The sequence below is a fragment of the Belonocnema kinseyi genome, chromosome 10 (genome assembly GCF_010883055.1).
Source record: "Belonocnema kinseyi isolate 2016_QV_RU_SX_M_011 chromosome 10, B_treatae_v1, whole genome shotgun sequence".
Lineage (NCBI taxonomy): Eukaryota > Metazoa > Arthropoda > Insecta > Hymenoptera > Cynipidae > Belonocnema > Belonocnema kinseyi.
In genome coordinates, this window is record NC_046666.1 from 33782410 (window position 1) to 33809441 (window position 27032).

Genomic DNA, 27032 nt, shown 5'->3' on the forward strand with positions numbered 1-27032 from the left:
TTTCTAAGGTCGGATTCGGATTCAGCGCAGCAAAAACCTTCGGGTATACTAGGTCTGGTCTCTGGTTCCGGACCTTTGTCAAATTTTGTCGGCCTGTGTAATTAATTATAAATCTTCCTAGCAATTTAACGATTTTTTAATAAAAATGACAATTTCCGACAAAAAAATGAAATGCAATACAAAATTGTGTTCAAGCTTGTAAATTTGATTATTTTTAACAGAAATTATTGGATTTGAATTTAATCATTTTTATTTGAAAATACAAATTTCTGATAAAATTGCTAATGAAAACGGAAGTCGTAAATTTTTGAAAAAAATTTATCTTTGAAATCTAATATTTTTTAAAATTGAAAATAACAAACATAAAAATGCTTAATATTTTCAATAATTTAGTAGATAATTTCAAAGTTTTAATTTTACTTCAAATTAGATACAGTTTTAATTTAAAATGTATAAATGTTCCTCAATTCGCATAAAGTTTCCTACGATTTTTCTTGATGAAGCGGATTATTTGTAGATTTAATTTTCAAAATTAAAAATATAAGATATAAAACAACTTTAGTAATGAAAATTCAATGACGCTTTCAATAACAATGATTGCGAGATTTCACACATATCGTTGCACCAGTCCCTTTTTAGATAGCATTTAAATAATAAATCATTCAAAGTTTTGGCAATATTGAAAAAAAAGGATTTAGGGCTCGTTAAAGTCGGATTTTGAATATAAAATACTTGATTTATTTAAATAAATACTGTTTAAGAATTTTTTTACTTTAGCAGGCATATACGATGTACTTTTTTTACTCAAATAGATTACTCAGATTTTTTGTAGAGATATCAATAAAAATTAGCACTTTATTTTTAGAACTGGCTTGGGCGATCCCTAAATATTATTTTAAAATTCGACCAAAACTCTGAGTTAAGTAATTCACTGAAAAGAGTATATTGTAGGCAAGTCAAAGCAAAAGACACAATCAGCAAATATTAAATTTAAATAAAGATCTTATTCACAAAAAATATAAAAAGAAACAACTCCTAAAAATACGGTACAGCGAAGGTGCATTACCTCGAATTACAAGTGGGCTACCTAGGACTACAGCAGATTACTAGAATTAAAATAGATGACTAGAATTACCCCGGATTACTTGATCTACTTCAGATTGAAAGTTGATTATATAGGATTAAAAGTGCGTTATTTCAGATTGGAAGTGGATTACCGAGGTCTACAACTGGATTACCCAGGATTAAAAAGAACTTAAAGAGAATTTTAATGGATTAATCCTGTTAAAAGTGGATTTCCTAGAGTTAACACTGAATTACCGGAGATTAAAAGTATATTGCCGAGGATTACAAGTGTATTGTCTAGGATTAAATTGGATTACAAGGAGATTGCCCATGGTTAAAAGTGGATTAGTGAAGATTAAAAAAGGATTCGATAGGGTTACAAGTGTTATATTCAAGATTACACTGGATTGCCTAGCATTGAAAATGTATTACTTAGATTACAAGTGGATGATTCGGGAATACAAGTAGATTGAAGTCGATTACCTCAAAAATACAATTGGATTATTTTGGATTATACTTGAATTACTTAAGGTTACAAGTATATTACACTACATCATTTTGATAACTTCGAATTATGATTGAATTTCCTAGGGCTTACAAGTGAATTAATAATGACAAAAGGAACCTTCAACTTAACTTATCAATTTTTCCAGGCATTGAAAAATTATCGCCCATAGATTACTTCAGATTAGAAGTTGGTTACTTAGGATTACATTAGATTAATTAGATTAAACATGGATTAGTTCGGATTAAAAGTGGGTTACATATTGTTACAAGTGAATTATCTAGGATTAAAATGAATCGAAAGGGGTTTGCAATGGATTACTTCGGTTATAACCTAGGTTTACCAGTGGATTAACTAAGATTATAAACGTTCTACCTACGGTTACAAGAGTATTACCTACGATTACACTGGATTTTTTTTTCTCACGAGCGGATTGCTTAAGATTACAAGAGGATTCCCTAAGATTACACTGAGTTATCTTAGATTACTTAGAGTACAACTGGATTACCTGTGTTTGCAAGTCGATTATGTAGCATTTCAAGTAGATTTCAATGGATTACACCCGATTATAAGTGGATTACACTGCTCTCTAAATATGAATCAGTGAAAAATTCACTGATTGAAATAGTAACTAGACATTTCACTGATTAATCAGTGATCTCGGACTTAATCACTAATCAGTTCAGTAACACCAGAGTAAATCATGTGAAGCAGAAACTCTAAAATTTTAAGTTAAGCGTTGTTGTTACTCACACATTACTTTAATTTCAAGATCGGACTGTCATGTACAAACCCGGTAAGTAAGTACTTCCTATACGAGTTAGAGTATATTTATCCAGCAGTTAATTCAGCAGGCTCACAGTCCGAAAATTAAAAAATTAATTTTATTAAGGAATTCTTTTTGCTACTTAAGTAAAAGAGTAACAATAACACTTAAATTACAAATTTGGAGGTTATGCTTCAGATGATTTACTCTGGTGTTACTGAACTGATTAGTGAATAAGTCCAAGATCACTGGTTAATCAGTGAAATGCCTAACTACTATTTCAATCAGTGAATTTTTCAGTGACTTATATTAAGAGAGTAATGAAATAAATTGTTTAATTTTCGGGCTGTAAGTCTGCTAAATTAACTGCGGGATAAATATACTCTTACGCGTATAGGAAGGTACTTACCGGGTTTGTACATGGCAGTCCAATCTTGAAATTAAAGTAATATGTGAGGTTGTTTTTCATTTTAAAGCATCGAAACTTTTCACCTTTTTTAATATTTGATCATATTTATGGGTTTTAAGCTTTTACTATGACTCTTTGATTGAATGTACTAAAATAATATTTTATTATGATGGCTAAATTGACATGGTGCAGTGCTGCGAACCCTCAAAAGTGGTTATTTCAATGAATCAATAAGTAACCTTTTACTGATTCAGATTTAGAGAGTGGTTTATACAGATTAAAAGTTTATACCTAAGATTTCACGTAGAATAAAATGGATTGAAAGTGGACTATAATAAGGATTACTCCGATTAAAAGTGGATGACCTAAGATTGGATGCATATTACTTGGGTTACAAATGTATTTTCTAAGATTACAAGCCAGCGTGTCTACTAAATTTGGCCCACGAAATTCCCGCATTTTTTCCACTTACAATTATAAAGTCCCTCTTACGATAGAAGCATACATAAAATGCACAGTAGATAACCTGCAAGTTTTTACTGAGGGTTAAAAGTATATTGCCCAAGATGACACTGGATTACAAAGAGACTGTCTAGAGTTATAAGCGGATTACCTAAGATTACAAGTTAATTACCTAGAGTTACAAGTGTATTACTTAAGGTTATATAGGACTGCCTAGCATCAGAAGTGGATTGACTAAGATTACCTAAGATGATAATTGAAGTGGATTTTCTTTGAACTATTTTAACATAAAAAATAGTTGAAATAAACTTAATAATTACATAACACTTCAGTAATTACACACAATATCGCAAATAAATTCACGCACGTGTACGAACCACGACCTTCAAGAAAAGCGTATGCCGCTATACACAGCTACACAGACACGCGCGCGTGTTTGTGCGTGCCGTTATACAATGCTAATACTCTCAGAGACTCAGTTTGCGTGTGAGAGAGAAGGGCGGAGAGAAAAAGAGCCAGAGGGAGAGAGATGAAAGGGGGGCGAGAAAGAGAGAATTACGAGAGGGAGAGAAGAGTAAGGAGCGAAGGAAAGATAGAGAGGGAGAGGAATTTAAAGAGGCAGTCAGCGGAAGAAGCGAAGGAGAAAAAAAGAAGAAAAAGCGTTAACCGGGACCCGAATCGTCTCCTCGAAGCGTCACCCAATTTTCCGAGTACACACCATGCCATAAGAATTTTTCACTTTAAAAAAATTACCTAAAAGTATCAAAAAGTGGAACAGGAACTTTTTATATAGTGTATCATAGACTCTAGGGATCGCGGTAACTTGTAGCTGGTGGGCTATAGATCTGAAATACGTGAATCAGAGGGGCTGCATCGCAAACTATAGCTTCTCTGGGGACTGACCTAGGTCAGTCGATCGAGCTTTCCAGGAGGCAAGAGCGAAGTCTCCTGGAATATCAAGGGCGCGAGTTCTCATGCTTCCAACCCGCGATGTAGTCACCTTGTCAATGGCTCCAGTGACCTTGAGCGCCCTGGCGCGCTTTCCTCATTCGAGGCGGACACGTTGGGATCACAATGGAGATGTCTAAACGAAGACGTTTAGACACCAGCTCGAATCTCCTAGTATGTGGACCGGCCCCCTGCAAGCGGGGCTCTGCACGTGGGGTTCCATATTTTCCTATATTCTCGAAGGACCTAATTTTTAATAAGCGACAAATAAATATAATCAATAAGGACACCAATCCGGGACCATCGTCTAAACCACCACCAAAAGATGGACGGCTACTCAGGCACCAGTACACCAGGATCGGTGCAGACTTCTGATACCAATGACAGCAATCTTGTTGCCAAGGTGAAAGAACAGTTAACGAATGGCTCTCCGTAAATAAGAGGAACCGTATTAGTGTAGAGAAGGAGAGCCCGCTTAGCGCGTCTTGCAAACAGCAGCCAAGACTCATAAAGGATCAACTCATAAAGGCTTGTTCTACAGGCAAGGTGAGGGGACCAAAAACATCCAGAGAGGCTCCGAATTATTTTATAAATAGCTGAGACTGGAATCTTTCAGATTTTTGCCCTAATCCAAGAACCCTGGTGATATACGAAAGGGATTAGTGACTTGGTAGGGTGTTGTTCCACATATAAGGGAACGCGCGAAAAAAACACCCAGAGCATGCATAGCCTTCAAGGATATCGATGCGATTTTGGTTCCTTATCTCTACTCCAGGGACCTCAACCAGCATTAAGGTGAGGCCCAGGGGCAGCAGCAGAGAAAGGCTACAGGTGTTTGTTGCCTTGTCTTATTTCATGGGCGATGTGCTCTTACAAAAGGCTTGGATTTCGTAGTTCCCCCACTGACGAAACTATTTGGTGCAAGCATTGCCCTAAAACACGTGCCATCGGCATGGAAGGATGGCAGAGTGGCCTTCATTTCTAAACGTGGGAGGGAGGGCTACACTGCTACTAAAGATTTCCGGCCAATTAGCTTGACCTCCTCTTTATCCTGAAAAAGCTAGAGAGATTGGTCGAGAGATTATCAGGGATGAGGTGTTTGTAGCCTCTCCGCTGCACAGAGGACATCATGCCTTTCAGGCAGGCTGCACGGTAGAAACTGCACTCCATTCTGTCATGACAAAAATTGGACTGCGGGCATCTTCTGGAATACAGAGCGTGCCTTCAGCTATACTGCCCAGAAACTAGTAATCTGGATAGGAAGCGTGTTACGCCGGAAACGAATCGCAGCCAGATGAGGCAAAGGCCTACTCAGAGGAATAGCGCCGTGGGGATGCCCACAGGGGGTGTTAGATCACCCCTCCTGTGGTGCATTGTAGTGGGCGGTCTCTTTCGTGGGCTAAACGAGGAATGGTATTACACCCAATGATATACGGATTACATTGTAATCCTTGTCAGGAGGGCTCATATGGAGACGTTGATGTGTTTTACAAAGTCTGCGCTGCACATCGTAAAGCTCTATTCCGACAGCTCAGGGCTCTCGGTAAATCTGAAAAAGGCCAGTCTGATCATTTTCACGAGGAAATACAAAGTGTCGAAATTTGAAACCTCTGTATTTTGTGGTGGGGGACTGTCGACCTCAGGCTCGGTTAAATATCTGGGGGTAATCCTAGATCACAAACTGAAGTTACCCTGAAACTCAATGCAGGAAGTTTGTCATGACATTTTGAACGTGCAGACGAGCCTGTGGTTTGACGTGGGGTCTTGGGCCTAAAATACTTACATAGTTCTACTCCTCTGTCCTTAAACCAAGGTTTTTATACGCGGTCGTGGTCTAGTCGCCACGCTTGAAACTTAAAACGATGCAGGACAGGGTGCGACGATTGCAAACGCTAGCGTTTAGAGGTGTTACGAGAGCAATGAGAAGTACGCCCACAGCAGCGATAGGATTCATGCTCTGTGATGAACACTTACATGTTGCGATACCTAACAGGGTAGCTCGCGGGTCGGGATACCTGGCAAAAGCAAATAGATGGACTGGTGGAACTAGATGCACTAAGTTTACAATGGACATCAAAACGCTGCCAATTCTGGAAATGAGGCAAGATAAAATCATAAAACGCTTCAACTTTACCAAAATTTTCCACGCCTGCATCCCAAGTAGGGATATGTGGAAAGCAAAGTGTCAGCCGCTCCTTTCATAGGGAAATTTGGTACACAGATGGCTCCAGAAGAGGGGAAGGGTCAGGAACAGGAACATATGGGCGGTACGCCACCGTTCTTCAGGCGGAGGTTCTGTCTGTCCTTCAAGCGACATTAACAGCAGTTGGGAAACCAGGCATATCATCAAAGCTTGTTTGTTAATAAAATATGTATCAAAATAACTTGCAGAAAAGAACCTTATGGCTCTCCTATTGGTTCCTAGTCCCACAGGGATCAAGGGCAATAAAAAGGCGAACCAGTTGGCAAAAGGCAGAATAACAAGTTAATACATAGTACCGGAACTGGTACTGGAAGTAGAAACTTGCCACGTCGGGATGGCCATCAAAAGCTGGATCAAGACAATGCCCCAGGAGTAGTAGGAACAAACCCAGGGTTGCCGACAAGCGAAAGCCATCCTGGGTGATACGTAAAGGAAGGACAGAGCCAGGGAAAATCCTGGATTTACCAAAGAAATACATAAGGATAGTGGTTCAGATTCCCACCACAGAGTGCAGGAAATAAGGAAAGGATAATGAAAAATTTCTGCATGTTTTATGCCAGTGGCCGACATTAGCTAGACTCAGACAACAAACCTTTGGGGTCAATTTTACGGAACCTGAGGGAATTATAACGCGAACAGTGGTACTCCCGCTTTATCAAGAGGCCCGGGTTCAACTACTGAGAGTCAATAATTAAGGGTATGACACTATAGGCTTCATATCTTAAAGGCCAGGGGGGCTCCATTGGGGTCCCCGCCCGCAAATAAACTAAACTGAACTAAGAGGAACACCTTTGAACAACTTTACTTTATAAACTTTTTCGTACGTAACATATTTTTGGGATATATTGGAACTTTTTCTTCAAGAAAAACCGACGCCATTTCCTCAATTTTTTATGAACTTAGAAAGAATTTTAAACCTCTTAACAGAATTAAAAAATAAAAGTTTAATATTTTAAGTGAGTTTTAAAAAAAAGAACAGTAAAACAAGAAAGATTTAGCACTATTTTTTCAATTTTGAAAAACTGTTTGGCAATCAGTCCGAAAAGTTTTCTGATGAAAAAAGAAACCTACACGGAGAAAAAGATATCGCACAATGATATCGATATTAAAATGCACTAACATCGCTTGACCACTACTAGAACCCTAGTACATACAATATAATAAAATAATAATATGATGTAAAATCTTGCAATGTACAATATCACGATTTTACGCTATTATAATGTTATAATTGCGATATATAGCGCAGGAATTATGGCATATATTGCAATTCTTGCGATATCGTTTTCTCCGTGTATAAGTGAATTTAGGAATTTTTCACGGCCTTGAAATATTATTGTCAATAGATTTATTTTCGAGATGGTAATAGACAGTAGGGTAAAGATTGTCATGAACTTGATGATGAAATAGCACAATTTATATCTATACAAATTCCTGGATCGAAATTCCTGCAATTACATATATGTAGGATTTACAAAAAATATAGGTAGACGGACTTATCAAAAGCGACATTGCGTGTCCTGTGGAAATATGAGATATTCGTATATTCAAACCATGTGCCATTATTACAAGCTCTACGATCGATTGTCACTGTTGTTTCACGTTATATGTTCCCGCAACTTATAAATTTGTGTACTTTGTAGAAAGTAAGTTATATACATATCCGGCATAACAATAACTTTACTTCTAGTTTGAAGGAAACTTTTTTGTAAAGTTTATCAATAATATAGATTTTGCGATTATTTTATAATAACTCGTATTTCATAACAGATTTGCTGATAATCTTACACATTCTGAATATTACTATAAACGGATAAAGAATGCAATGTTGCTAAAATTTAAATAAAATAATGATACAGTTAAAAGCTCAAAAGCGTGCTTCAAGGTAAGAGAAAAAAATAACTGACTTCGATTGAAAGCTTAAAATTTAAGTCTCCTCAGGGGTCAACCACAAATTATTCGTAGGTGTTTTTCTGAAATTTTCAACCCCTCTCCACCTATATCAGACACCGTACGATATGATGTGCCCACACCCCCCTACACCCCCGCCTTTCCATAAAATCTTACTATGATTTTATAAACTTAGGGCATTTCAATATTTATTTAAGAAATATATATTTAAGAAAATCCAATTACTTTTGGTTGAAGATTAATTATTTTTGCTTGAAAAGTCTACAATTATATTTTTGATAGAGATTCATCTTTTTTGGTTGAAAAATGTTATCTTTTTGTTTAAAACTTAACAATGTTGTTAAAAGATATACATTTTTTTATTGAAAACTAACTTTTTATAAAGAATTAAACTTTTGGGCTTAATAATTGACCTTTTTGGAGGACGTTTTTTGTATAGGCTGAAAAATCTTTCTTGGTTGAAAATTCGTCTTTTTCGTAGAAAATTAGTCTTCTTAATTGAAAATTTATTCGTTTGAAAATGTAACTATTTCGTTTTTGGTGAAGATTTATCATTTTTATTAGAAAATTCACCTGTTTGGTGGAAAATTGGTCTTTTTTGCCAAAAAATTAACCTTTTTCGTTGAAAAATAATCTTTTTCCCTGAAAATTGAACAATTCTGTATTTGGTTGAAAGATCATCTTTTCTGACACAAATTCAGCTATATGGTTAAAAATTCATATATTCTGTACAAAATTAATCTTCTTGTTTGAAAAATTTAATTTTGTGGTTGCCAAAATCAACTGTTTTATTGATCATTCCTATCTTTGGTTAAAAATATTATTATGTTGCAAGTATAAAAATTTGGTTGAAAAGCCATCCATTTTATTGAAAATTCCACATTTTGGATGATGCTTTTTCATAGACTAAAAAATCTGTTTTGGATGAAAATTCATGTTTTTTTTAATTCATCTTTTTTACTAGAAAATTAATCTTCCTGAGAGAAAATTAGTCTTTTTTTGTAAAAAATAAAATTTTCATGGTTGAAAATTTAACTTCTCGGATACAAACTTATTTTTTTGGTTGCATATTTAAATATTTTCCTAAAAATTGTTTTTTGTTGTTGTTTAACATTAATTTTGTAATAAAAATTCAACACTATTTTATTCTTGGTTAAAAATGTATCTTTTTTAGTTTAAAATTCAACTGTTTGGTTGAAAATGAACTTTTTTATATAAAGTTAACGTATTTGGTTAAAAATTCTTTTGTTTTTGTTTATGATTTACAATTTTAATTAAAAATTAATTTCTTTGGTTCGAAATTTAAATGTTTTTTTTGTAATTAATTTTTTTTTATTGAAAATGTAACTACACCATTTTTGGTTTTAATTTGGAAAATTAATTTGTGAAAATTGTTGAAAATTAATTTTTTCAGCTAAAAGTTTAACTAATCCTTTTTTGTGGACAAATAATTTTTAAAATTGAAAATGCATCTATTTTATTGAAAAATAATCTTCTTTATTCACAAATTTCTTTTTTTTTGCCAATTGAATTATTTTGTTGAAAATTTCATTTCTTTGTGACAAATTAATTTTTTTAACTGAAAATTTAACTGTTCCATTTTCGGTCGAGAATTAAACTTTGTCAATCGAAAATTCAAGTATTAGGTTGGAAATTACTTAGTCTTTTTTGGAAGAAAATTAATCTTTTTAGTTAAAAGTTTAACTATTTGGCTAAGAATTCTTTTTTTTTTGCTGTTGAGGGTTTATTATTTTAATTGGAAACTCATTTCCTCGGTTGAAAATTAAAGTTTTTGTTGTACCTTCATTTTTGCTTGAAAATTAATTTTTTTTCACTGAAAATTTATGTAAAAAGTTAATATTATTGATTGAAAATTCATCTTTTATGGTAGAAAATTCAGCTTTTTGTATGAAAATGTATCCTTTTGATAGAAAACTGATCATTTCGGTTAAAAATGTAACAATTCAATTTTTGTTTCAAAATTCAACTATTTGGTTGAAAACGCATGTATTTTGTTGAAAATTGAACTATTTTGGAAGAAAATTAATCTTCATGGTTCAAAATTCATCTATTCGATTCCAAAATTCAATTAATTTTCGTAAATTCGTTTTTTTGTTAATTCAAAAATGTATTATTTTCTTTGAAAATGTAACTATTCCATTTTTGGTTCGAAACTGATATTTTCAAGTGAACAATTCAACTATTTGGTTAAAAATTTCTGTATTTTGATGATGATTTTTTTTGTTTGTAGAAAATTATTCTTTTTAGTTAGAAATCCATGTTTTTTTGTTCTTGGAAATGCTTTAACTGTACTTGGACAGATTAAATTTCTACTGGAATTTTCATTAAGTTGTAATCTTTCTGGATTGACTTTTTGTTTTGTCAGTTAAAATTTTCCTTACGACAGATCTTCCTGTGCCCTGCCCTACTCATAAAATCAGTAAGCTCACCCCCCCCCCCCCCCCCCCCAACTCTTTTTATGTAATTTGTGGATCTCCCTTTAATATAGTAGTGTGATAAAGTGTTTATCAAAAAGATAAGTTTTACTTACCAGTCCAGGCGGTCCCGTAAGTGTATGTGTCTTGCCACTTCCGGTTTGGCCGTAACAGAACACCGTACAACTGAAACCCTCGACTGCCATCTCTATTAGCTTTTTAATACCGGAATATAATAAAATATCCTCCTGAGAGGCTGCAGGTTCGAACACAACATTATAAGAAAATAGCTTCGCCTTCTTGTCCGTGCTATGAGCAAAGCCATCGCACTGTGAAAATAAAAAAATAAATTACAGAGGGTGGCCGTTTTAATCACATAACAAAATTCCGGGTCATTTCCCGGTTTGCAAACATTTTTCACTGTCAATTAAATAAAAAATTATTATTTTAAAGCATTTTAAGTTAGAAATATTAGAAATCGAATGATTACATTTTTGTTATAAACTGAACACTTCTTAAATTAGAAATTTAATTGTTTTTATTTTATATTTAAATTTCACAATTTCTAAAAACCTTCTGAATTATTGTTCGAAATCTGCCGTGCGCTATTTGCACGTAAATTTCGTTACGAATAGCAGGATTTTGTCGGTTTACGTAGACAATTCGTATACATTATTTCAAATAATTTCAAATTTTAAATTAATTTTCAATTATTTCAAACCTTCTAAATATCTCCTCAACTTAATCGAATTACTTGTAAATTATATTTTTTCAAATACAACAATTAAAATTTTAACATGCAAAGTTCAGTTTTTCTTTTAGTTTTAAATATTTGACTTATAATTATTGATTTTACATAAACAGTCAAATTTTTATAAATATTATGCAAATTGTTCTTTTTATTAATTAAATTTTTTCTTCAATTTTTATATATTATTTTTGTGTTATGTTAAATTTGAAAATAGTTGATTTCAATCTATTGTTTATATTTGTTCGATTACTTGAAACTTTTTAATTGAAAGAGTTTAATTTTTAACGTTAAAATCTGGAAATTTTAAATTCATTCCGAATCATCTTGTGCAATCAATTATTATTAACTTGTTAATCGTTAATGTAGAGTTCAATTTTAAAAATTATTATAATTTATATTCACGTTTGACCACCTAAAAAGGGCTTTTACCCAAAATTGTCTTTAAAACTGCATTTTAAAATTCTTTAAATGAAAAAATGTACGCTTAAAAAATTTTAATTCATAATGGAAAATTTATAAGTTTCTGATTTTCGAATTACGAAATCAACCATTTGATTTAAGAAAACAACTGTTTTTGGTTCCAGTTTAATCTTTTTTAAGAATTTAAGGATTTTCATAAAAATTTAACTATTTTGTTAGAAATAATTATTTTCTTCTCGAAAATTCAACTATCTTCTAAAAAATGGGCCTTTTCGGCATGAAAACTCAACTATTTGGTTAAAAATGCAACTCTTTTTGGTTTATATTCGTCATTTTTGTTTGAAAATTCATTTCTTTTGCTTGAAAGTTCAACCAGTTAGCTGTGAATGCGACTGTTTGCCCAAAATTAATTTTTAGTTGATTGAATATTTTATTTTACAGAAAAATCATTTTTCTTGATTGAAAATTCATCTTTTCGAGGTTTGTAAAAAACGAATGAAAACAGTGTTCAAAGTAGCATTACTCAGTTTTTGAACGGCCATATATAGAGGAAAACGTCTACAGTGAGCTCTTGCTTATTTAAAGACGCTGTTATTTCAAGGCTTACCTATTTCAACTCTCCCATGCTGGGATATTTTTAATAGGGGAGTATACCACTCACCAGAGTGTGCGATCTTTTCAGGTCTGAGTTCTGTGAAAATTTCAATTTGATAAATTAAAAATAGTTTTTTTTAATAAAAATAATTAATAAAAGTTTAAATTTTATTTGTAACATAACATCATTGTTCACTGAAAAAACGTTTTATAGTATATTTTTTCAAAAGTTTTCTATATTTTTTATTGCGAAAATGAAAAACAACTATATTTTAAAATTAGAAAACCATCTGTTTTCGCGAACAATCGTCTTCCTATTTTTGTTGAATTCAACGGTTTTTAATTAAAAATATTTTCTGAATGAAAGGTCACACATTTTACGTTGTTTATTGAAGATTTATCTCAAGTCTCTAATTGAAAATTCGTTTCTTTTGGTTAAAAATTAATATTTTTGTTGAAAAATTATTTTAAAGTAATTTTAATAATTTTTTTGTTCTTTTCTTGAAAATTGACTTTTTTAGAAAATTATTTTTCACGTTGTTATCGAATTCATTTCGTTGGCTTAAAATTTAACTATTTTGTTAAAAATATTTTTGTTGTTAAAAGTTTATATTTACTTCAAATTAGAATTTTTGTTAGAAAATTAATCTCATTGTTTGAAAATGTATCTTTTTTATTTTAAATTTATTATTTTTGGTTGAAAATTTAAGAATTTTGTTCGCACCTCCTTTTTTTGGTTCAAAATTATTTTTTTAACTGAAAACTGATCTATTTCATTTTTGGTGACAAACTGTATCTATTTTTTAGTTGAAATTTTTTTTTTCGATGAAAATTTTACTATTTTATTGAAAATTTGCATTTTTTGTTTGAAAATTAATATTTTTAACAGCAAATTTAATTATTCCATTTTTAGTTGAAAATTAATTTTTTAGTAACAAAATTAACTATTTTGTTGAAAATTTGTTTTTGGAAGAAAAATTATCTTATGTAGTTAGAACTTTAAATATTTAGTTGAAAATGTAAGTATTTTATTGAAAGTTTTCATTTCTAGTAGAAACTTAATCTTCTTGTTTGAAAATTCATAATTCTGGTATATACTTCATTTGAGATTTGTCTTTTTTGTTTAAATTTAACTGTTTACTTATTTAATATTAAAATTAAATCAACTATTCAATTTTTCGTTGAAAATGCATATTTTTTTATTCAAAGTTATACTACTTTGTTGTAAAGAAATATTTTTCTTTGAAGATTCATTACTTTAGTTGAAAATTCATCTCTATGATTAAAAATTTAACTATTATTTTAAAAAATTCGCTCTTTTTGGTTAAAAATTAATGTTCTTAACAGAAGACTTAACTACTCCATTTTTTATTGCAAATGTTTTCATTTTACTTGAAAATTTACTTCTTTTTTCAGTCGAAAATGTATCCTTTTTTATCCTTCAAATATTTAGTTAAAAATTTATGTATTTTGTTGAAAATTTCCCTTTCTAGTAGAATCTTAATCTTCTTGGTTGAAAACTTATCATTTTGGTTAAATATTGAACCATTTCATTTTTAGTTCAAAGTTTATCTTTATTAGTTGAAAATTCTACTATTTGGTAGAAAAAGTAGAGAATTTTATCAAAACACGTACTTTGATTTTTTTTTATTAGACAATAATATTATGTTTGTAAAATTCAGAACTACGTAAGAAAAACTAACCAGTAATTTAAATATAAAAATTTTTCTTTAAACTGGATGACTTACTGTTTTACTTTATTTTACAAGTGAACTACAAACTTTTATTAATAATTTGTATAAAAAGTTATTTTTGATTTATTGAGTTAAAATTTCGCAGAACGGACCCACCACGGTCCCTGGACGATCTCGTCCGCGGCAGTGGCTGACCAATTAAAAAGAGTCCCGAAGGGCGGGAAACCATCGTTGGTTTGAATTGGATATTTTAGCATGACGTCATAGGAATGTGTCATAGGATAAACTTTACACAAATATTGGTTAAACTTTCTTTTGTTTTTCCATGACAAACACATGTTTTTTGAAAGACAGAAAACAAAACAAAAAATTAAACAAAACTTTATCGCTCTAAAAAATTTCCTGCAATAAATTTTATTCTTAGTTTTTTCTGTGATACGAGTTTTTAAAGACAATATTCTAAACGCAAAAGTAACTCATAAGTGTAGGAACAATAATATTTGTCAAGTATGCAGTTCTAAAACAAGATGTACCAACTATGCTATCTCTCCAGACATTTGCACCTATCCTATCATGACCGCGATGTTATGCCACAATAAAAAATATTCCGCGATATATTTAAGTCATTTTTTTATTCTATTATAATGATTTTTAGTTAGAAAATTGTACAATTTAAAGCAAATTTTATATTTGTCCCGCCGCACGTCAGCAAAAAGACTTGAAAAACACTGGCATGCATGATACGCAAATGCAAGGATGCACGCATGCTTAAAGCGCGCGCATCGATACAAGACCGGGACAGCCAATCAACGTCGCCTGAAAAAATCACGCCATGATTTGCGGTACAGGTGGGGGGTCCCTCCAGCCTTGAAAAAACCGAATGCTTACATTTCGCGGCCTTTGAAATAGGCAAAAATTTACTGTAACTGTTTATCCAATATTATCGAATAATTGTACCTGTAAACTTGGATTTATGGAATTTTTAAAATCATATTAATTAGTGTATGATTAAGTACAAAATAAAGGAGTTTTAATTGAAATCTTCTGAATGGTATAGAATTTTTGTGTGAACCAAGGACCAATAGTCTTATTCCTCAAGTCCTAAAAATGCTAGAACCATGCAAAACTAATTTTTTCCAAAAATTGATTTATAATGTTTTGAACATTTAAATACAGTCTAAATTCTAATGCAATGAGGCCATATGCAACTATAGGAAGGAACTGCCTCCGAAGGTAATTCCTTGCCAGAAAAATATTTGTACTCACGTATATCTGGCCTCCACCAGGAAATTGAACGGCCATGTCATCGCCGGTTTTAATTTCCTTATTGCTGAGCGGACGCACTCTAAGAAGAGCGAAAAATGTATAAGGATCAGGTGAAAGATAATCTCGTAAATATTTTTCCTTTTTTATCCCTATTTATAATCAAGGCTTGAATTCTTTCCGAGAGTTGTGCTAACGAGCTTACAATTAAAGGGATAGCTGAAATAGCAACTTGTGCATTTTCATAAATTTCAATTCAATGTACAAGAATACAAGATATTTCATACGCTGAAAAAACAGAAGTTCAGGCCATGAACTCAAACACAAATAAAAAATAGTGAAAACAGTTTCACAAATTTGAAAAACTGTCAAAATATTGTCATACAATTTTTCAAGTATTAAACTTATGTGTAATTTAACCTTTTTGGCGAAAAATGGTTGGTTACAAATTATCTATTACGGTTAAAAAATATATAAATTGTTGCAAAATCAACTGTTTTGAAAGAAATTCGTATTTTCGGCTCGAAAATTCAACAAATTGGTAGAAAATGTATGTATTTCGTTGAAAATTCATCTTTTCTGGTAGAATATCGATTTTTCGATTAAAATGCAATTGTTTAGTTACAAATTAATCTGTTTTAGTTGTGGATTTGAGGATTTAGTTATAAATTCATTTTTTTGTCACATCCAACTGCTTTTATTTTTAATTAAATTATTTTTTTGTCGCAATATAAACTTGCGCCTTTTTTATTGAATCTTCACCTTTTTAGGTTCAAAATTAAACTCCTCGGTTGAAAGTTGAACAACTTTATTAAAAGTTCATTTTTTTGATTAAAGTTTCACAGATTTAAATCAATTGTTTTGTTTGTCAAAATTCATTTTTTCAATGAAAAATTAACAATTTTGTTAAAATTCAACTCATTACGCGAATATTGACTTTCTTCTGGAAAATTCATTTCCTCGGATTAAAAATTCAACTGTTTTGTTTAAAGTTCATATTTTCGACATAAATTTTAACAAATGAGAAAAAAACGTAAACTATTTGGTTGAAAATTTATATTTTTTGTTGAAAATTCGTCTGTTCTGATAAGTTATCAATTTTTGATTAAAAATGCAACTCCTTTTTAACCAATGAACCCGTTTTAGTTGAGGATCTAAGTATTTTTTTCAAAATTCATTCAGGTTGGTTAAATCCAACTATTTTTTATTTTAAATTAAAATATTTTTTGTTGCAACATCAACTTTTTAATTTTTAGTTGAAAATTCGTATGTCCAGGTTCGAAATTTATCTTTTCAGGTTACAAATTATATTCCTTGGTTGAAAGTTCAGCTACTTTCCTAAAAATTAATTTGTTTGGTTTAAGATTCAAAATTATAGATAAAAATGAAAAATAATTTTTTAACCGAATACTTAATCATTTTGTTAAAAATTCAACTGATTTATTTAGTTAACACATTTTAGGAGCGAAAAAATATAAACTAAAATTTAAAAAAATTTGTACTAACATTACCTCCATAGTTTAAACTATTTAGTTAGAAATATATGTAATTTGCGGAAAATTCATCTTTTTTGTTATAAAATTAATCTTCTTGGTTGAAAATTCGTCTTTTCTAGTAGAAAATTAATCTTGGCTGAAAATTCGACGAATTGGTGAAATATTGATGTATTTTGTAAATAATTCATATATTTGTAAAAAAAAAAATTCTGTGTTGAAATTTTATCTTACTGGTTGAAAATTTAACTATATATGGTTAAAAATTAGACTGTTTTGTAAAGGGCTTTTTAATTGAAAACGCAAGAGTTTAGTTGCAAATTAAACTGTTATGATTTAATTAAATTTTTTTCCTTCCTTCACTAACATTTTTTTACAATAAGAATCCAACCATTTTCTTGAAAATTCATCTTTTTTGTTTAAAAACACGTCTATTTCTCAAGAAAGATCACAATTTTCGTTAAAAACTAACCTGTTCAGATTAGAAATTAAATTTATTGTTTAAAAGTCATATTGTCGGGTTGAAAATTCAATTATTTTGTAAAAAATGCGTAGTTTCGGCTTGAGAATTTAACAACTTGATAGAAACTTTAACTATTTTGTTGAAAATGTATGTATTTTGTATATTTTTTCTTTTTAATTATTTTTTTTCGTTTAAAAACCTAAATTACATTTCCCATTGAAAATTCATATTTCTATATTAAAAATTCAACTAATTGGTCGAAAGTTAAACTCCTTTCTAAGAAGTTCATTTTTATGGTAGAAAATTCATAATTTTTGTTAAAAATTCGCTTTTTTTGGGGTAAAAAGTAATTTTTGTAACTGAAAGCTTAACGATTTTGTTGCAAATTCAGCTGATTGCTTGTAAATAAATGTTGTTGATATTAATTAATATCTTCGGGTTAATAATTAAACTGTTTTGTAGAAAAAAAATTTATTATTGAAAATTCATTCTCCTAAAAGAAAATTTATCTACTCTATTTTGGGTTAAAAACTGATGTTTTTTTGTTAAGAACTTCATCTATTTAGTTATATAATATAAGAAACAAAAATATATAAACTAAAAATTAATCAAGTAAAATTTAGAAGAAAATAACATCCATTGTTCAAACAATTTAGTTGTAAATTTTGTATTTTGTTAAAAATTCATCTTTTCTAGAAGAAAATTAATCTTATTGGTAGAAAATTAATCTTTTTGGTTGAAAATTTAACTGTTTGTTTGAACATTAAACTGTTTTGTTGGAAGCTCATGTTTTTGGATTGATAATTCCAACATTTTATTATGAGATTTTTTTATTTTTTGACTAAAAAAACTTTTTTGGTTGAAATATCGCCTTTTTGATTCAACTGTTTTTTATTCAAAATAAGAATCTTTTCTTTGTTAAAATATTATTTGTCACGCCTAATTAGCCACTGAGAAAATTTTCCTGTGTGTTGTGATTCGTTGAGGGGGGCATATTATTTTAGCCAATTATCGAAGAAATTAAAAAAGATTTTTCAAGGAAAAAATAAGAAACAGTGACGTTAGCGAACAATTGTAAGAAAAAGTGTCTTTAGTAAATGTAAAACACCAAGAAAAGATAAAACACACATTTACAAAGATGTAAAATTGAAACAATTCAAGATTAATTATAAATTGTATAAAAGCTGTGGAACTTTTTAAAAATATTATATTAATGTTACCTAATGACAACATTGATGTTATCCTCTGGAAGTATGTGTTTTGAGGCAATCGCTCTTCGGTCTCCATCATTAAGTCTTTCTATACTCCCAGTTCTGTAAAAAATATAAAAATACATTATTTAACGATTTAATAAATAAATAAATTCATCGAATATTAATTAATTATTAGACCAGTAGGCAGAAATATTACGATTTTCGAGAAATCAGAAAAAACAAATTAATTCGTCCAACTTTTAATATATTACATCCGTTTTTTGTTGTTCAGGGTGGCTGTTTTAATCGACGAAATATATTCCTGATCATATCCCGGTTTTTCCCGGTTTTTTCCTGGTTCGCAAACATTTTTCAAGGTCAATGAAATTTAAAAAATAGAAATCTAAGGCAACAAAATTTTCCACTTGAGGTAATAAAAATTGAACTGCAAATGAAAGCACTCAAAGTGAAACTATTAAATTTTGAACTTTTAAAATTGAAATTTAAGTTTTTAATTAAAAAATGTTGTATTCAAATGCTCAATGATTTACGCGTATAAAATTAAAGGTACTAACATTTTTCAATATAAAAATATATGAATCCACGTTATCATGTTCAATGCTGTAAATTAAAAATTCAATCAATGAACTTTAAAAAAAATCCTGCAAATTTTAGAAAATTTCTTTACAATTTGGATGTATAAATAACAATTGAACATTTACTATTTGTAGGCGAAGTTTGAGTAATTTTAAGAGATATGCAGAAGTTTTGAAAAGATTCAAACTTAATGTAAAACTTGAAATGACACCTTAATATAAAACAAAATGTAGACTTCCGCAGATTTTAAACAAAAAATTAGATTCTTTTCAAGAATTCTGAAAGGCTTTAATAGAATAAAAGCATTTTCTTATGATTTATAGAAAAATTAAAAATAATTTATAATTTTGAAAAATTATTTTAAGAGAATATTTAAAAAGTTTTTCAAAGATTTAAACAAAATTTTCAAAAAAGATTCTAGAAGATTTTAAGAAAACTTTCTAAAATTTGCATGATAATCTTTAATCTTTTAAAAAACTCCTAAATATTTCTAAAATTACTTAAATTTTTTGTACAAATGTTAATTTGTAAATTATACATCAAAATTAAAAATTTTAACTTACAAATTAAGCATTTTTCAAATACAACCTTTAGAGTGGCAATGTTCAAAGTTTAAATGCTCTTTGAAATTTTAACGATTCCAGGCTTTCTATGCCAAACAATTCAGTTAAAGATTCTTTACCTTTAAATATTTGGTTTCAATTTACATGCCTTAAATAAAAATTCAAACATTGCTTAATATTCAATTATGCATCTTTTTATTAATTAGAAATTTCAAATTGAATGGGTTAAAAATGGAATATTTTAGACTGAAACAATATTTTTAATTTAATAAAATCCGTTAATCAAGATTATATTATTATGTAGTTATTTTTAAGTTGAAAATAGTTTATAAATTTTTAGTCAATCATTTACTCAAGTCTGCAAGAAAGCATTAAAAAATTATTTAAATAAAAAATGTAAGTTTATGAATAAAAAATTTTACTATGGAAAATTTGCAATGTAAAAAATTTTTGAATTACGCATTCTAAGCTAAATAATACCATGATTGAAAAACATAACAATTCAACTAATTATTTATAAACTGTTGAAATCGAACGTGGACAGATTTTTCTTTTACAAATTTTTAAAATTCTCATTCAAAACAAAATTCACTGTCATTTCCCGGTTTTTCCCGGTCTCAAAAAATTCCCGGTCATTTCCCGGTTTCCCGGTCCAGCGGCCACCCTGCTGTTGTTAAAAATTAATTTTTTAAACTGCAAATTAAACTATTTTATTAAACATTCAACTGATTGTTTAAAAACTCAACTTTTATGTTATAAATTTTAGTATTTTGTTGAGTATTCATCTTTTTAGTAGTAAATGAATCTTCTGCCTTAAAAATTCATCTTTTTGGTTGAGAATTTGAATATTTGATTGAAAATTGAACTGCCTTGTCGCAACTTCATCCTTTTTGTTAAAAATGCAATATGTTCTGGTTAACGACTATCTATTTAGATACAAAATTATTCTTTTTTGGTAGAAAATTAATCTTCTTGGTTGAAGATTGAACTATTCGGTTAAGAGTTTACGTATTTTATCGAAAATTCGTCTGCTGAAATACTTTATTGATTCAAAAGAAATAGTAAGATTGTACCAAAAATTGCTTGAGAAGAGGGGTGAGGGACGTAAGCTTAGGAACGTAAGCTCAAACATGATTTGAATTGCAAAGAAAAAGTCGTGAAAAAAAATATGATTAAAATAAAAATAAAAATTCTATTATGCACAAGCACAATATAAAAGTTCGAGTATACCTAGAGTATACCTTGTCTCATTTCAGTATATTTTCCACAGATTTAGGGAAATGTGTGTCCACGTAAATTCTAGCCCGACTCCCCCCCCCCGGCCCCCCTCGTGGACAGGCGTGGAATTTTTGCCCTCCCCCTAAAGAAATTGTGTGCCATTAACGGCCACTTACGAGAAAATTGTGGCTTTGGTGGTATTTTTGTCTAAATAGTGGCATCGCTAAAAAGTGTCAAATAGTGTCAACAGCGTGAGTCAGAGACCTGCAATTGATATTTCTATGTTAACTAGATTTTAATTAAACTTGGGGGTACTGCCGATGACATTTTGCTATTGAAGATTATCCTAGAGGAAACAAAATTATTTTAACCAAAGATCTAAAATATTGAAATTATACTTTTGGATATCTATTCTGAATTTACCCGTTTCTTTAACTGAATTTTGTTTACTTACTGCAAAGGTTTCTGCGCAGAAACTTCGCGACAGAAATAGGAATTACGCAGGGGCATTTTTATAGGTCAGAAAAAGCGACGTATGAAAGTTTTCCAACGTTTAATCGAAAGTAATTTAATTTTATCGTCCTAAAAATATAAAATATAAAAAGCATAGTTAATATTTATTATTCACCAGGATGTCCAGCAATTCTTAGAAACGAAATTCAGTTTTTTTTCTCCAGATTTTCCATGTAAAGAAGTCAAGTTATTCCAGGTCTCCTGTTTTTACATCAAATAATGAAATAAAAGTTGTTTATAGATTTAAAAATGACCCATTTCATTCTTTATTGCCCAACAATTTTTAAAGAAAGCAGAACTATAAAATAAACGAATTCTTAATTTTTTTGGAACATAAGTCTTCTTTGAAACCTTCCAAATTTTCGTGAAATCTTTTGAAATATTTTTGAATTCGTTGAAACATCTTGAAGTACTTAAAATATTTGTGAAATCTTGAAATTTCTGTGAAGTCTTAAAAATTTTTTGTGAAATAATTGAAATCTTTAAGATCTTTGACATTTTTTTAATCTTTGTGAAATTTCTTGAAATCGTTCGAAACTTATATTAAATATTTGGGAAAGCTTCCTCTAATCTTTGTTTGTGAAATCTTTTGTGTTCGTTTGAAATCCTTGAACTATTTAAAATCCTTGACTTTTTGTAAATCATTGTGAAATTTTTTGAAATCGTTTGAAATTTTTATAAATTCTTTGAAATATTCGTTACAGCTTTCTTTGGTATTTGTTTGTGAAATCTTGAAATTTCTGAGAATTTTTTTTGGAATCTTTTTTAATTTGTACGAAATATCTGAAACATTTAAAATCATTGAAATTTTTAAATCTTAGTGAAATCTTCTGAAATCTTTGTGAATTCGTTGAAATTTCTTAAAGTACTTAAAATCTTTGTGAAATCTTGAAAATTCTGTTAATTTTTTTTAAATTTTGCTGAAATATTTGAAATCCTTGAAACTTTTTAAATCTTTCTGAAATCGTTTGGAATCTTTTGAATTTCTTGTGAAATATTTGAAATCCTTGAAATCTTTAAAATCCTTGAAATTTGTCGAATTCCTTTGAAATTTTTATGAATTCTTTGAAATAATTTTGAAAGTTTTCAATAATCTTTGTTTTTAAAATCTTTTTTCTTCGTTTGAAATCATTAAAATCTTTTGAAATCTTCCCAAATTTCTTGAAACCTTTTCAAATAGCTTAAGATCTTTGAAATATTTGTGAAATCTTTCGTATTAGTTCGAAATCATTGAAATATTTGTGAAATCTTTTGAAACCTTTGTGAATTCGTTGAGGTCTCTTAACGTACTTTAAATCTTTGTGAAATCTTGAAATTTCGGTGAAGTCTTTTGGAATATTTATAATTTTGTTTCAAATATCTCAAACATTTTAAATCCTTGAAATTTTTCTATTCTTTCTGAAATCTTTGTTTTAACCAATTTTAAGCTAGAAACATTAAAACTTGAACGATTTAATTTTTTTAATCCGAACAATTTTCACATTGGTTTTTAAATGATTATTATTTTAAATAGTTTAGATATCCTAAAAAAGCTTCAAAATTTTATTTCAAAGGTTTGAGAAATCTACATGTCGTTGACAATTTTTTCAAACGTAAAAACTTCTAAATATCGTTTAAAATTATACGAATTTTTAATAATTTTTCAAATTAAAAAATCATTTTCAATTTCCATAGCAATCTTAAGGAAATGTTTTTATTCTTTTAAAGCCATTCACAATTCTCAAAAAGCTTATAGATTTTTGGTTAAAAATCAGCGAAAATCTAAGTTTTGTTTTAAATTAGGAACATGCACTTCGTTAAGTTATTTAAAATCATTTCAAGTTTTAAATTAATTTTGAATCTTTTCGAAACCTCTAAATATCTTTAAAAATTACTCGAATAATTTTTCTACAAATAATAGATGTTCAATTGTTACTTATACATTAAAATTCAACAATTTCACTTACAAATTAATCATTTTTTAAACAGAATTAAAATCGAACGTTCTAAATTTAAAAGCTCCCAGAAATTTTAACGATTCAAGAATCTCTGTTTCAAACAATTCAGTTTCAAGTTATTTACATTATGTTACGTATATAAAAAGTTTTGAATGGATTTAGAATCGTCTTAACAAATCAATTATTGTTCTCCTTTGCTACTGCAAGTACAGTTCGATTTTAAAAATAAATTATTCATATTTAGAGCTTATCTTATAAAAATGTTTTTTATTAAACATGTTCAATTCCAAATGTTTTTAATTTCCAATTGTTCAAGCCTTACAAGACTGCATTTTAAAATTTTCTAAATTAAAAATGTACGCCTTAAAATAAAAATCTAAAATGTAAAATTTTGTTAGGTAACAGATTTTTTAATTACGCATTATAAGCTGAATAATTATATCATAATTATCTCAAGCAATTATTTAGAAAAATTTTTAAATCGAACTTAAATAAATTTTTCTTCTAAAAATTGTAAAATTCCTGGTCAAAAAATAAATCCACTGTCATTTCCCGGTTCTTCCAGGTTTACCAAAAATTTCCGGTCTTTCCCGGTCTATCGGCCACCCTGTAGAAAGTTGCGGTTTTTTCTGAAATTTTTTATTTTGCTTTAGTTTTTTAGTTAAGAATACATAATAAATAAACATTAAAGAGAATAATTTTTTATTCAATCTCTTTCGTTTTTGTGAGGTTTTTCTGAAATCTTTTGTGAAATAACACATATATTTGTAAAATTGATATCTGACTTTAATTCCCATTTTACCAGAGATGAAAGTCAGAAACAATATTTATTGCAAGTCATAACAGAGTACCGGAAGCAATTTCCTGCCTGCAGTAAGTCCACCTTGTCCCATGAGATTCTATAATCATTTCATTTACTTGATTTAGACCTTTGGAATTTCTATATATGTATACTATCGTCCAAATTTTTCTTCTAAGTAAAATTTGCAATAAACTTCGAGTTGTGATTGAGAAAAAAATTACAAGTAATTTACAGACCTACTCCTCCAACCCACCCTTCATTATTCATTTTTTATTTCTATTTCTACTGTAAGATTGCCTTTTTGTTTAAATTAATATTTTTTCAATATTGGAAAAAGAGTAAAAATAATTGTATTTTGAATTTATAATTGTGTTTGAATTTATAATTATATAACTAAATATTTGAGGAAAAAGCGCAATTGTGTATACCATTTGAAAGAAGATTGTTAAAATAATTCTGTTTTTCAACATGAAATAATTATTACCTGACTGAATGAATATTTATTCGACGAATATTAAGAGTTTACGTTAAAAATATTAACTTGAAACTTTTCTGGTCAATTCATTTTTAACCCTAAATGCAACTGAACAACCCCTTACCGCTTTATACATAACGCTGCACGCAATCTCATATACATTATGCGCACACGTGAATGCAAATTACCTGAAAATATCCCCATCTGTTCATTCGTACTCGAGGATTCATAAAGAAAATAGAGTGGCTTGAAAAAAAAAAACTTAAGGGAAAAAATAATTTTTTGAAGATGTCCATTGGGCATATGTAAATGTATAAGGCTTCTCGTTCGATCATCGAAGTTAAGCAGCGCTTGGAGCGGTTCTACTCGGATATGGGTCAACGTACTATACGGAGTGTTTTATCAGCTTTTAAGTTGTCTTCACTCTCATACTGATAATAATTATTTCACACGTGTTCCAAATATTAGGAAAAATCGAAATATTGTTTCGAAATTAATTTTTTTGTAATAAAAATTCTTAAAAAGTGTTCGTACGAATCTAAAGAAACTTTGTTATCTTGGAAGTAAAAACTTTTAAAAATTCTTAAAAAGCTTATTTTTTCAAAATTTAAAAAAATCTACATTGTTCAAAACTTTTTTTTGAAGTTTTTAGAAGTTTGAAATTATTATTGAACCTAAAATTTATAAATCTCTATAATTTAAAATTTTCTTTTTAAATATTTTCATGAAGTTAATTTTCCAGAATAAAAAACCATTTTAAATTTTCTTAGGAATATAAATAAAATGTTTTCATTCTCTCGAAACCTTTCAAAATTCTTAAAAAGCTCCTTTTTCGAAATCTTCAATAATTTCTATAAATAAAAACCTTCCTCGAAATCTTTACAAGTTTTAAATTATTTTTTAATGGACTTAAAACTTCAAAAAGTTTTAAATATCTTTTTCAAATATTCCAATTTTCTATCTTTAGATAAAATTCTATATAATTAAAAAAATTACCTTAAAATCTTCCGGATCGTTTTGTGAACATTTTTCGACAAAATAATTATGGATAGTTAACAAAAATAATTGTTTAAACAACGTATTGTGGTTTATAAATATCGTCTCTTAGAGTAACGCTAGAAAGTTGCGGTCAAATAGCTGTTTTATTCACAAAAAATACATTCACAACAAAGAGATTGTTAAAAAAAGTGTTCTCTCTGATGTTTATTTATTATTTGTTTATAACTAATAAGCCAAACAATAAGTTTAAGACAAAAATAGCAATTTTATAGAAATCATCAGAGAAAAGATAATTTTAAACAATAACAAATTAGTTAGTCAATTATATTTGTTAAATTCCAATAATAATTACCTCAATTTTAGTTACAACTGGACAAAAAGGTAACAATTTCAGAAGAACCACAACTATTTAGCATTACTATATAATGAGATAGTTGTAAATAATGATTTCTTTGAACACAAAATGTTGTTAAATTTGATAAATGTTTACCTCGCTCAAAGTAAAAAGTGGACAAAAAGTTGAATATTTCAGACAAAATGCAAATTTCTAGCGTAATTCAATGTTAATATTATTTCAAAAAAAAAATAGAAAATTGTTTAAACAATTATTCCACAATTATTATAAGACAATATTATTATAAAAAATATTAATGAATTGTTTAAACCTTTATTTTTGTTAAATCTAATTGATTGTTTGTTTCTTTCTAACTGAAGCCTTGAAAATAATTTGAAAAATTTAGAAAAAAAGCTATCGTTTATTTATTTCAGATAATTTTATGAGACTTTTGCTTCCTCATCGGTATCAAATCAGTGTTTCCTCATAGAGAGAGATTTTTTTCCTACAACCAAAAAAATATTTTTTAAACTTGTGTTTCCGCCTTAACCAAAAATTTTATTTTCTGAAAACACTGTTACAATGAACAGCCTTTTAACTTACAAGTGTTATATTCCAAATAAAAGAAGTTTTCTATATAGTAACAACGCAACATTTTTTTAAAACTTTTTAAGTTACTATATTAATTAATCAAAGACGGTCATCCAAAATTCGGCAATAGTTTAATCAACGTGTCTCGAAAACGCAAACAATTGAATCAAATACGTACTGTTACATTCCCAATATAAAAGAAATCCTCTTATAAACAAGGTTGATAATTTTGTTAAAAAATATAAAAATAATATTGGTAGGCTATGGTAGGTCACGAAAGGTTCTTTAATTGGGCAATTAATGCTTCTCAAAGACGCGAACAAATATATATATATATTTAAAAATTTGTCATAAGGACAACCGCAGGATTTCGCTGGGAGCGGGTGCTAATCTGAAAAATTGCACCCGCTTCCAGCGAAATCGCGGTA

The 27032-nt window shown here is 29.2% G+C and overlaps 1 protein-coding gene across 1 annotated transcript in view; it reads right to left on the reverse strand.

Moving 5' to 3' along the window:
• The window catches only part of LOC117181865 (kinesin-like protein KIF12), a 68185-nt gene that overhangs the window by 30165 nt on the left and 10988 nt on the right, over positions 1–27032 (reverse strand). The window contains exons 2-4 of the mRNA XM_033374875.1: positions 18603–18695; positions 15430–15508; positions 10821–11033 (exon numbers count right to left, since the gene is read on the reverse strand). Coding sequence (XP_033230766.1) covers positions 10821–11033; positions 15430–15508; positions 18603–18695 — 385 coding nt within the window. The remainder of the gene's footprint in view (positions 1–10820; positions 11034–15429; positions 15509–18602; positions 18696–27032) is intronic.